This window comes from Myotis yumanensis, unplaced genomic scaffold (genome assembly GCF_028538775.1).
Source record: "Myotis yumanensis isolate MYYU_CA2020_CCGP unplaced genomic scaffold, mMyoYum1.0.hap1 SCAF_3, whole genome shotgun sequence".
Classification (NCBI taxonomy): Eukaryota; Metazoa; Chordata; class Mammalia; order Chiroptera; family Vespertilionidae; genus Myotis; species Myotis yumanensis.
Window position 1 is genome coordinate 173,210,297 of NW_027223754.1, and position 13,636 is coordinate 173,223,932.

Here is a 13,636-nt window from a genome sequence, read left to right on the forward strand (position 1 = left end):
TGGAGACCCCCACCCTGATCCAGGACACACTTCAGGGCAAACCAGCCAGCCCCTACCCATGCACCAGGCCTCTATTCTATATAGTAAAAGGGTAATATGCCTCCCAGCACTGGGATCAGCGGAGCAGCGAGGCTCCCAGCACCAGGATCAGCATGACAGGGGGCAGCGCCCAAACCCCCTGATCGCCCTGTGGCTCTGTGTGTGACAGGGGGCTGGGCCACAACCTCCCTATCTGCCCTGCTCTGTGCCTGATAGGGGGGAGCTCCCCAATCCCCTGATTGCCCTGCGGCTCTGTGTTTGACAGGGTGCAGCGCACCAACCCCCTGATCGGCCCTGCTCTGTGTGTGACAGGGTAGAGCCATAACCTCTCCATCGGCCCTGCCCCGAGTGTGAAAGTGGCGGCGCCCCAACCCCCTGATCGGCCCTGCTCTGTGGGTGATAGAGGGTGGCGCCCCAACCCCCTCCCACGGGGCTTGCTCTGTGTGTGACAAGGTAGAGCCATAACCTCCCCATTGGCTCTGCCCTGAGTGTGACAGGGTGCAGCGCCCCAACCCCGTGATCTGCCCTGCTCTGTGTGTGACAGGGGGCGGTGCCCCAACTGCCCTATCGCCCTACTCTGTGAGTGACAGGGGGAGCTCCTCAACCCCCTGATCGGCCCTGCTCTGTGCGTGACAGGGTATGGAGCCCCAACACCCCTGATCGGCCCTGCTCTGTGAGTGACAGGGGGTGGCACCACAACCTCCCCATCAACCCTGCCTTGAGTGTGACAGGGGTCGGTGCCCCAACCCCCCAATCGGTCCTACCCTGAGCATGACTGAGGGTGGCATCACAACCTCCCGATCTGTCCTGCTCTGTGCATGACGGGGCGGCGCCCCAACTCCCCAATCGGCCCTGCTCTGAGCCTGACCAGGGGCTGCACCTAGGGATTGGGCCTGCCCTCTGCCACCCGGAAGCAGGCCTAAGCCAGCAGGTCGTTATCTCCTGAGGGGTCCCAGACTGCGAGAGGGCACAGGCTGGACTGGGCCCGCCCCCCCCCCCCCCGGTGCAAATTTTTGTGCACCGGGCCTCTAGTCTATATAATAAAAGCCTAAGCGACAGTTATGGCAGAACGACCAGAACAACCAGTTGCTATGATGCGCACTGACCACCAGGGGGAAGACGCTCAATGCAGGAGCTTCCCCCTGGTAGTCAGTGCTCTCCCTCAGGGGGAGCGCCGCTCAGCCAGAAGCTGGGCTCATGGCTGGCAAGCGCAGTGGCAGTGGCAGGAGCCTCTTCCACCTCCACTGCAGTGCTAAGGAGCAGCGAGCAGGCGGGTGGTAAGGAGCGAGGGGTCCCAGACATCCCCCGAGGGGTCCTGGACTGGGAGAGGGTACAGGCCGGGCTGAGGGACTCTCCCACCCCCCAGTGCACGAATTTTGTGTGCCGGGCCTCTAGTAAGTAAATAAATGCCTGCAACTGTGTTCCAATAAAACTTTATTTATCACTGAAATAAAAATTTTATACAATTTTCATGTCACAAAATAGTCTTCTTTTGATGTATTTTCAACCACTTTAAAATGTAAAAAACACTCAACTCAAGGGTCATCTGAAAAATAGATGGTGTGCCAAATTTGGCCCATCTGGTTGGGTTATAATTTGCCAACCTCTGTTCTAGTTTAATGCATATCTTCCCAGGCTTCTAGCATGTATGTTGTGTGTGGGGGGTTGGGGTGAGAAAGCTAATTTTTCATATATTCAAGAATATACTCTTCCTTATTTTTTAAAAAAAGCCTTTTATATTTTGTTTAAGTATGCAGAGTTTTGCTTGACTATTTAGCAGTTTAAGTCCTCCATTAGGGAAATAGAGAATTTTTTTAACACTCTTGATTTTTATCAAATAACTAAAATGTAAATGGGAAGTTGCCAATGGATTATCTCTAAGCCTAAACAAAACAAGCAAACAAAAGCCTGTGAAAGAGAAAGAACTCTTGAAAAATGAAGTAAGCTCTTGGAGAAGCTCTTTCCAACTGTCCCGCTCTGGTTGGGTTCCCAAATGGTTAACATTTGATTATAGAGTCACAGTACCTCCAAGTAACAAGGGACACAAGGGAGTAGTAGAAGTGAAACATTGCTCTCATTTATTTAGTAGCCACCTTGTAAATAAATACCAGTGCATCAGAGCTCCATTGCTAAAAATAGCAGTCGTGGGGCTGGAAGACTTTTATTATAAGGACGAGTAAACATAGGGGTGGAAGGAAGTACAGCAGATAATTAGTTTATATAATAGAAAAGATTTCTTTTTATTTACAAATAATGCCCTCGATTACAACTTGTCTGGTAGGTTCTGGGTCTTCATATAAAATCATAGAAAAAAAATTAAATGGATGAGGACAGGACCGCAAAACAGATCCAAGTATTTTTTCCCAGTGCCCTCCTGGCTTTGTCACTTTCCTCTCTCTCCCTTTCAGATTCATTTCACAGCCTTCTTATATTCATTTTACGTTGAGCATCTTGTCCCTCCTTCCTCAACTCCCTGGCTTCTTCTCCCTCTTCATCCCGTTTTATAGCTTTTGGAAATCTCCCTTTCTTTTTGCTCTTCACCTTGTGGTATCTACTAAAACCTTAAGAGAATCGCTGTATGTCCTGAAACTTCTGTGGGTTTCTAAGTGACGCTGAGCATGCTCAGTGGCTAGGGCAGGTTTTGTTGCCAGCAGCTTGCCTGATTCGACCTCTCCAAAAATAGACATTTAACTCGCTGAACTCCAGTTTAAGGATGAAATTCATTTTGCTCTCTCCTCATTTTAAAGGTTCAAAGGGGAGCAGCGAGGATTCCAAGGTCCCAGCGCCCTCACAGCCAATGAGGGGTCGGTGAGGGAGGAGCTTGGGGCTGCTCGGTGCAGCTTGAGCTTCTGAGCGAATCATCCCCGGTAGATGCAGTGGAGACTGAGCTCGGCTTGTCTGTCACAGCAGAACAAAACTAAAACAAAACCAAAAAAAAAAAACACAGAAGAGGAGAAACGCTGCAGAGTATGGAACGCTGCAGCACTTTCTGAAATATTTGCTGGGGATCCCCGTGGAGCATGATCTTTTAAAACTATCCTTTTTGAAGCTGGTTTGGGTAACTGGGAAAATGATACATTTGCTAAATGCAGCAGCTGATCGAGTGAAATGGACCAGGTCGGGTGCTGCTAAAAGGGCCGCCTGCCTGGTGGCTGCGGCATATGCTATGAAAACCCTCTACCCCATCCTTAGCAAGCATTTAAAGCAAACTGGCCACGGGAAGAAAAAAGAAGCTCGCGGGGCTGCAGAGAACAGAGAAACACTGCATTGCACCGAGATTACTTGTAAAAACCCTTCGCCTGGAGTGAATGCAGATTTTTTCAAACAGCTACTAGAACTTCGGAAAATCCTCTTTCCAAAACTTGTGACCACGGAGACAGGGTGGCTCTGCCTCCACTCGGTGGCTCTCATCTCAAGAACTTTTCTGTCTATCTATGTGGCTGGTCTGGATGGGAAAATCGTAAAAAGCATTGTGGAAAAGAAGCCTCGGACTTTCATCATCAAACTGATCAAGTGGCTTCTGATTGCCATCCCCGCCACCTTTGTCAACAGTGCGATAAGGTACCTGGAATGCAAATTGGCTTTGGCCTTCAGGACTCGCCTAGTAGACCATGCCTATGAAACCTATTTTACAAATCAGACTTATTATAAAGTGATCAATATGGATGGGAGGCTGGCAAACCCTGACCAGTCTCTGACTGAAGATATTATGATGTTCTCCCAGTCCGTGGCTCACTTGTATTCCAATCTGACCAAACCTATTTTAGATGTCATTCTGACCTCCTACACCCTCATCCAGACTGCTACATCCAGAGGTGCGAGCCCAATTGGACCCACTCTGTTAGCAGGACTTGTGGTATATGCCACTGCTAAAGTGTTGAAAGCCTGCTCTCCCAAGTTTGGTAAATTGGTGGCCGAAGAAGCGCACAGAAAAGGCTATTTACGGTATGTGCACTCCAGAATTATAGCCAATGTTGAAGAAATTGCCTTTTACAGAGGACATAAGGTAAGAGAGATTAAGGTGATGGGTGAAATGTGAGCATGTTCAAGCTGCCACTTCAGTGCTAGATACCATCTGTTGTACTATTATTGATGGACCCACTTCTTTAGGGTTTTAGATTCCTATAACATCTTAAACCTTCATTGAAATACATGCTTCATTACCCTGTTTAATGACAAGCTGTTAAAAAATTACAGAGTGCAAACTTTTCTGAAGTTTCATGAGAATAAAATATTCAACACTGTAGAGAATAGTCTACTTCACCCCTCTTACTCAAGTATGCTGAGAATTAGCTCTAAAGCATTTTCTTAAAACTTAAATCCTAACTTAGTCGGTGGTTCTACAGAATTAGAAGAAAATATATGTTTGGAAACTAAGTGAACATGTTTCTATTGAGATGGAAATTTAGGGTGGTATTTTATTGTTGTTTTTCAAGGGGGGAAAACATGCTTTCATATGAAAAACAAGTTTGACAGTTTTGCATGCCTGGTCAATGATGGGCTGTCCTAAGTCTTAAGAATTTAGGGGAGTGGGGCTCACCAATGCTTTTCCATTCCTCTTAGTACCATATTTTGACACAAATAAAAAGAGACAGTGAAATGAAATTTTGTCTAACTTTGATAGAAAAACTAAGATTAGAAATGAGGAGGAGGAAAGAGTTCCAGAGTGTTATTTTAAATATTAAAGATTTTCAACCTTAAGCAGATCCCTAAAATAGTTAGCCTAATTACCTAAAATTGCAATGCATGACAGTAACTTCATAATATTAAATATGGCAGGAATTTTAAGGTGATGCATCTGAAATCCTAATCCAAATGTCTCGCAAATAAAATATTAAGGTATTCTAAAGTTGAAAATGGTATTTTAATTACCAGGCAGAATTATTTAATTTTTAAAGCATCATCAATTATCAAAAAAAATTTTTTATAGCAATACCAATCTGAAGAAGAAACTTTAAAGCAAATTTAGAACTTCTACTCCCACTTGAAAATTGTCCTCATATGTTGTATTAATCATATTGATGTGTCAGTCTTCTTGAATCATTGAACTTAGTGATGTAAATTATATCATGCTGTAGGCTTCTTGAATTTAAGACAAAGTCCAATAAATTGAGTTAGTTCAAAACTGGAGTCTAATTGCACATATATGTATCATATACTTATTTTCAGATAGTTTTGGTATAATCAAGAAGGATAAGATCTTAACATTGTTTATTCATGTCTTACAGAATATTTGGTTTAAACATCTCATACATATAATTTTAAAATCATGCTTAGAAATCACTTACATATTTTACACTTACATATTTTATACTTAGTATTATATTTACTGAGTATTATTTTTTTAATATTACAGGTATGATACATCTAAACAATAATGACTACATCTGATATTAATCTGTATTTATTGGTTGTTAGAATCATAGATAATACAATACTAAATAAAGCAAGCTAATATGTAACTTATATTTAAAGTCCTCAAGCATACAATATTTATTTTGATAGCTCATGCTAAGTTAATTCTTAACTCTTTTTCTCTCTATAGGTAGAAATGAAACAACTCCAGAAAAGTTACAAAGCTTTAGCAGATCAGATGAACCTCATTTTATCGAAACGTTTGTGGTACATTATGATAGAGCAGTTCTTGATGAAGTATGTTTGGAGCGGCAGTGGACTAATTATGGTGGCTGTACCTATTATCACTGCAACTGGCTTTGCAGATGGTGGTAATGGCATTTATGCTTAATCTCAAATATATGCTTAAGGTTATTTCTCTTGAAAGTATTACTGCTTGTTCTGTGTGAGTGAAACTGTATGTAGCCATTGTTCTATAGTCATTAATAGTCAGAAACAATGGAAGACTTTGCAATGTCCAAAGATAAGACCAGTAATATGAAAAAAAAAAAGAGACAAGTTGATCAAAAGAACTTTCCAGTTCTGAAATATATCAGAGATCTCTGATGCAGTGTTTCTGGGAGTGGAACTTGAGCAATTTTAATTATACTGCCTTATATAAAATAATTCTCTAGTTTAACATTTAAACTCAAAACAAAATACCTTCAAAAAGAGTATAGGTTTTGTCATTGCCAACTTCAGTTGTGCACATCCAATGCATTTAATCTATAAATGTTCTATAACTGGGTCTGCTCTAATTTTATTTAAAAAGTTAGGCAACAAGGAATACTTTTTCACAAAGTGCTTCATGCCACGATACAAAGTCTGCTCTACTTGTAGGTAACATAGATAACCTCCTGTGTAGCATGATTTGGTGGTATTGTGGGGGGAAAGGTTTACAAGTAGCAAGTGTCTAATTCTAGCCTATCACCATCTCAGTGGTTTTTGTCAACATTGTCATCCTTTGGAATAACAAAGAAAGATAAGGGCAAAAGGGGCATTAAAATGTTGTGTCTTACTTGATTGAGGTGGGAGTTTGGATCTTAATTGGCAGGGAGATAGGGGAATTAAAATAAAGAAGCAGCATTTCCTGGTCTTTCTGAAAAATACAATATACCCCCTCCTGTCTGAAAACCACTTGACCAAATTGGCCTTTGTGTTGAAGGAGCTAGACAAAAGCCTGGGCCTTTCTCAACTCTTGGCTTTCCCTCTATTTGCCCTTATATGTGTTAGTCATATTAATCAAACTCTCCACACCTCCTCCGTTTCCTCATCTATAAAATGATCATCAGAAAGGCTACTTCGGAGGGTTGTTGTGAGGATTTAATGGAGTCATGTTTTGAAAGTACAGAGCATGCTCTGGATGTTCTCGATACAGGGTGACATTTATTATGTAAAAAACAAAAGGCAACACTAAAAATAATGTAACAGAATTCACATTATTTTGTGGTTATTTTTGGTGTAGTTATTTGTTTTAAGGCATCTAATAAAAACAAGTAAAAAATTACCACATGCTTTTACACTTTAACTGTACCTAAATACTTTAACCAATTCTTATAAAAACACTTGTCAACCTACAACTGTGCATTTTAGTAATTAGGATTTGTCAAACCTTTGTGATAATGCTATGCATATACCAAATTCAATACATATACTCCACAATTCAATAGTAGACACTGTGTTTAGACCTCTGGGAAAAAGAATTTTATCTGTTTTTATATTTTCAAATTTTATTTTTAAAATGTCATTTAAAAAGCTTATATTGAAAAAGTCATTGTTATTAAGAGTATTCTTGGACTAAATCTTTTCATAATTAAATAAAAAATAAATTGCCTTTTCAAGCATATTAATGAAAAAAAGACACTTAAAAACCTATGTTCTTAAGATCAGTTTTATTAAGAAATTTGACAAAATTATCAGATATTCATGCTATATTGAATCTTTTATATTAAAAGATTCTCTCTAAGTATATGGATATTTTTTAAGTTTCGTATATAATGTATACCAACAGCAACCCCAATTATAAGATTATGGGGTAGTTCTGTTAGTCCTTGGAAGCACTGGTCTTGTTAGAAAACCCTGGAGTAAACACAGAACAGGGAAAATGCAGCTATTAATGGTGACAAATTAACCCCACAGAGACCACTAAGACATAAACAGTGTATGCAAAGAATATAACAATCTTACTTCTGCAGGTGATGCAATAAGATGTTCAAAATACATCCTATGAATCCTGAAAACACCATATTAATTTAAAGAAACAGCATTAAAATTTTAGATGGGAATAATAACATTGATGCAAATGGAACTGATTCTTAAAACTTCTTTTCAAAAGAAAATGTTATACAAAGAAAAACAATATAAGAATTTCATAGAAGAAGAAATTCATAGGAGCTATCATCTCAATGAATTCCTATGACAAGATTATTATGAGAGTATGCCTCAATATCTTCTGTAATTTCTAAGGTTACTATATTTATGCTTATAATGTTTACATCTACGTGTTTACTAAATATATTTGACCAACAATGACTTAACACATGAAAATATTATCATTTTACTCAGACAAAATTATTTATTTTTAAGATAATGACATATCTTTGAGGTTTTAGTTCTTAGAATTGCATACCAGATAGTCTAATCTAGTCTTCCATCTCAGTTTACTCTTATGCCCTGAGTTGTCCCTTATGTTAGAGAGGAATTAAGTGTATGACACTGTATATATATGAAATGGGGGAGTGAGAGGAATGGCAAGGAGAACAGGAGGAAAAAGGAAGATAGAGGAAAGAAGCAGGTCACTTTAAATCTAGACTCTGCTGTTTATTAATATTCATCCTTCAGAAAGTTACATAAACTTCATATGCTTCAGTTTTCCTATCTTAACTGTAAAGATGATAATATATCGTTTAAAGAATTATATGAAATTACATATATTGTATTAATGTGCTTTTACACAGTCCTTGGCAAGTAGTAAGAACTTCGGTGGAAGCAATTGTTAATATTTATTTATATTCTTACCATGTAGGCTCTGGAGTCTAGAATCTGGCTCTTTTGTTTATTAGGCTGTATCTAAAGACAAGTCGTTTCATCTTTTTGTGCTCTCATTTCCTCATTTTCAAAATGGGGGAAATGTTAGGGTAGTTAGGAGGATTAAAGAAGGTCACATATATAAAACTTGTAACAATACCTGCCCCATAGGAAGTGCTCAATAGATATTTGCTGGTATGATTATTATTGTTAAAGGAGCAAGGCATTTGCAAGTGATTAGGACATCAGAGTAACATGCAGATAGGAGGACGAACCTACATAAATTTTGTGGGGGGAAGAGAAAAGAAAAATAGTTCTATAGTACAACTTTAAGAGAAATCTTGTGGTTAAGGGTAGGATCATGTTAATATTCATGTTCATGTTACAAAATTGCATGTGGAATTATGCCATCTTCACATCAGAAGAGGACCTTACAGGTCATTTAATCTGGAGCCTGGGATTTACTCAAGTCACACAGACGGTCGAAGCGTTAAGGCTAGAAAACATTATGTAACTCCTAGAGCTTTGCTTTTTTCCCCTTCATCATGTTGCCTCTATCTGAGCTCTTTGGGAACTTGATCTATAAGGAACTTCACTTAGTTTGAGACCAACTAATCACGGGACCACCTAGTTGAAAAAGCATTGAAATAGTTTTATATAGTTTCTATTATATATTTTTAGAGGACATTGCCCCTTCGTTTGCTTTGCAGTAAGAGAAAAACTGAAATTATATGAAAGAAAAAATAGTTACCTAGGAGCTATAATCTCAAATTTTTAACATTATAAACCACTGTTGATATCATATCAAAAGCAGTTCTGGGTAAGGCCAGAGAAAGCTACCTATAGATCCCTCCTGCCAGACATTACCCCAGACACCTTCACAGGCAGGGAAGAAAGCATCTCAGCCACTAGCATGCCAGTATTATCTGCATAGTTTATATCAGGGTTTATTCTCTATATTGTATAATTATACGGGTTTGGAAAAATAGATAATGATACAACCTTAGCTTTTTTAATCCTTTCTTGCCTTTTCAGTGAAATAACAAGATGTGTCCATGGCTGAATACACACTTCTTATTAGCAGAGCTGAACAGTGTCAGTAAAATAAGCAGATGTAATACTAAACATTAAATCCTTAAATGAGGAACTTTTGATAAAATATTTAAAATATTTGGTAGGACAATAAATATTTGGTGACTGCTTTAGGTCATGAATTTATATCTCTGACACTAAGGAATCTGGCCCTAAAGAGTTTATGCAGTTGACTGTTGTGTGCATGATGAAATAGTACTGGCACTGCTTTCACAGTACCTACCAAAGAACAACCAGTAGAATAAAAGTCAAATGAAATCTGTCCAGAGCTATTGGTAGTTTTGTTGCTGAAAACATGAAGAAAACCCAATACACATTAACCTGCCAAAGCAACGTGGGAAGTACCATGCCATATCAAACACAAGTCCGTCTGTGCTAGTTTCTTCTTCTTAACAGAGGTTGTCAATGAAAGCTACTATTCAAACCCTTTTTAACCCAAATTCATAAAAATATTATAGTTATTTTCAATCATCAGCCAGATTCTTTGTGAGCCAATACTATTCTTAGTGCTTTAACTGATCCAGCATTTTGCTATTTTTGGTAGCTTGCTGAGAATCCTTTGGTAATTTTTTTGTGTGACTTATCTAATTTTTTTTCACACATTTAAATGTGTTTAAGAGTATCTACACTCTGTCCCTAGTCTATTTATCTAATATCTTTCACTCTTCAATTATACCAGTGCTCAAAGCTTTCCTTTTTACATACTTCAAGGAAACTAACGTCAAGGGAAATAATGATAGTTCTTTAGAGCAGTGTTTAACAGAATAGACCAAATTAGATTCTCATAAAAGGTCCCCGTGAGCTCATGGTGATTCTGATACTCAAATGAAATCAGTGCCTGACACTAACCCATATATTATTTTGCCCAAGCTACTTGTTATTCTGTTGGTATTGCTTAAAATTTCCCTTCATGTCATTGCTTACGCCATACTTGTGATGTGTTAAAATTGTATGTGGCTTTTAAGGCCTCCCTCACCATCTACTTCTCCATAAAGCATTTCCCTGTCTCTTGCAGCAAGAAATGATTTTTTGTGGGAGCATTTGAGATCTTGTTTCCCTGAAATCATCAGTTTGGCTCAACTAAACTCTTATAAAAATTCCAAAAAAAAAATAATAATTTTTGCCTCCTCCAAATACCTCATATTAACTCTTACCATAGACTGCCCACAGCATAGTTATTTGGGAACTTGACTTCTCTCTCTTACCAAACTGCAAGTTCCCCAAGGAAAGAGTCTGAAAATAACACTTACCTTTGCATGTCTTATGGCACATTACCTAATTTCTTATACATCTACGTGTTCAGTAAATGTCTGCTGAGTGAATTTTACTTATGCACAGACGCCTTTCAAATTCAGCTGAGCTGTTTATAAGCAAGTAAAGGTGAAAGTATCTAGTAGTCATAGTAGGGCACAAGTTAATCATATTGTTATGGAGAAAAAACCCTTCACATTGAGATAAATCAGAGAGAAATAAATATTAAAGTGTTCCTATGAGTATCTTATCATTCTAACATTTTCACTAATTTACAGCTTTTGATTTAGAATTTTTTAAATAACCTATAGAAGGACAAGATAGATAATGAAATAGATGGAAAGATTAAAGTAATGACCTGGAGAGAATAATTTTGAAGAATAAGACTAAATTGAGTAGATATGCACTAATAACTATAACTAGAGGAAATAATAACAGCTAACATTTAGAGCATGTATTATTATAGGCCATGGATTAAGCTAGCAGTTCCTTTGTATTTAACCTTTAAACCTCACAACAACTCTTCGAGATAGACTTGTTTAAGGTAGTACTATTATTTCCCTCATTCACATGTGAGAAAATCAGCGAGGAAGGATAAGTGGCTTACTCTACTTACCTCAGTACTTGCCAATAAGTAGGAGAGCCTGGATACAAACCTAGTCTGACTCCTGACCATAATTTTGCATTGACAGTGAATTTGGGATGTTCATCCATCCATCCATCCATCCATCCATCCATCCATCCATCTATGCATCCATTTAATATACATTAAGGAGTATTATGTGATAGACACTTAATCTGAGTACGAAGAATAAGGAATAAAACACACAGTCTTGCCCCTTAAGGAACTTACAGTCCATTAGAAAAGCTAGAGCAGGGTTTCCACTGAAACCTGTACTAAAGAATTAACTCTAGCCTGGCTGGTGTGGCTCAGTGGTTGAATGTAGACCTATGAACCAGGAGGTCACAGTTTGATTCCTGGTCAAGGCACATGCCTGGGTTGTGGGCTTGATCCCCACTGTGGAGCATGCAGGAGGCAGCCAATCAATGATTCTCTCTCATCATTGATATTTCTATCTTTCTCTCCCTCTCTCTTCCTCTATGAAATAAAAAAAAAGAATTAACTTTTGAAGAGCTAGCAAAAAAAAAAAGAATGGAAGTATATTAAAGTCAGACGAAATCATATATACAGGTATCAGAGGGTAAACAGAGTATTGCAAATTTGGGAGCTGCTGTACTAAGGTGAAGGTTGATTGAAACTGGTAGAGGCTAAATTATGAGGGTTGGCTAATTTGCATTTATATTAAAGGAACCACACTAGAAATATTTGCTTATATTAGTTAGTTGGATTTCATTGACCAAATCAATAGTATTTTCTTCCTGCAATAAGGGTAGGGTGTTGGATTTGGAAAGGATTGAAAGAATGCTCAATGAAAATAGTTCTTAATTCTTATGGATTTAATTGTTCTAGCTCTTTTTCTAGAAAAAAAATGAGACAAAAGGGAGCTTTCAATAAAATCTGGTACAATTATTATATTTTCAATAATTCATTAAATATCTAGGAATTTGCTAATACTATTAAACACTTTACATATGGCTGTAGTAACCACAACTTCATTTGTATACAAAAAAACATTTAGTTACCTGAACAAAACTAAATAGTTTTGTAATTTGCTTTTATATTTAGAAGACGGCCAAAAACAGGCTATGGTTAGTGAACGGACAGAAGCCTTTACCACTGCTCGGAATTTATTGGCCTCTGGAGCTGATGCCATTGAACGGATTATGTCTTCATATAAAGAGGTACTTGCATTTCTTGTCAATCTTCGAGATATGTGAAAACAAGCAAAATGTAAATTACCAGATATGCTTAGTATTTTGAAAACATATCCTTATCAAAAATTGCAAAGAGGCCCTGGACAGGTGGCTCAGTTGTTGGAGCATTGTCCTGTACATCAAAAGGTTGCAGGTTCGATTCTCAGCCAGGCACATAGCTAGGTTGTGAGTTCAATCCTCGGTCGGGGTGAGTACGGGAGGCAACAAATCAATGTTCCTCTCTCAAATCAATGTTTCTCTTTGTCTCTCTTCCTTCCTCTCTAAAAATCAATGAAAATATATCCTTGGATGAGGATTTAAAAAAATTGCGAAGTGTATAATAAAGTTAAGGGAGAACAATTCCCAAATGTACTGCTGCTAATACCCTTTAATTTTGACACTATCTATTGTAATTCCTCTTTTTTTCTGTCTATATATGACATATTTGTTTTTAAACTAAAAAGAAAAGTCCTTAGGTGTGGATTCTAGAGACAGAGTGCCTAAATTTAAATTCTTGCTCCAGTATTTACTAATTATGTGACCTTGATCAAGTTTCTTAACCTCTGTATGTTTCCTCATCTGTTAAATGAAAATAGTGATAGCATTGACTTTGTCAGAAAACAATACATATTATGTGCTGAATAAATGTTACTCAATAAAATTATTTATATACCTTGCAAACTTATACTCATCCTTCATGACAAGTTAAGCCTCACCAAACACAAATAAATGTGCTTGTGATTCCACCCTCTTCCTACTTTCCCTGTAAAGTCTGGGTCTTCCTTGTCTGTGTTCACAGTACATCTGGTTTTTTACCACTTTATAATTGTCTATCTTCTGCACCAGACCTTGAGTGGAAAGTAGGAACTATGTTACCCATCTTTACATTCTTAATATTCATTTTAATAGTTGGAATATTATATGTGGTCAATAAATATTTGTTGAAATAATGGTAATAAAACCTGCAGACATGACAGGGTTAAAATTAAAAACCACTTTATTCAATTGAGATATTACT

At 38.0% G+C, this 13,636-nt stretch overlaps 1 protein-coding gene across 3 annotated transcripts in view; it reads left to right on the plus strand.

Annotated features, from left to right (window-relative positions):
- The first annotated feature begins 2,809 nt into the window (after window positions 1-2,809).
- ABCD2 (ATP binding cassette subfamily D member 2) overlaps window positions 2,810-13,636 on the plus strand; it is a 52,348-nt gene continuing 41,521 nt past the window's right edge. Inside the window, exons 1-3 of one of the 3 annotated variants that reach the window (XM_070410429.1) lie at window positions 2,810-4,045; window positions 5,585-5,765; window positions 12,491-12,606. In XM_070410429.1, the coding sequence (XP_070266530.1) occupies window positions 3,110-4,045; window positions 5,585-5,765; window positions 12,491-12,606 (1,233 nt within the window). In that variant the 5' untranslated portion in view covers window positions 2,810-3,109. The remainder of the gene's footprint in view (window positions 4,046-5,584; window positions 5,766-12,490; window positions 12,607-13,636) is intronic. The other 2 variants (XM_070410430.1, XM_070410431.1) reach the window with 2 other exon arrangements.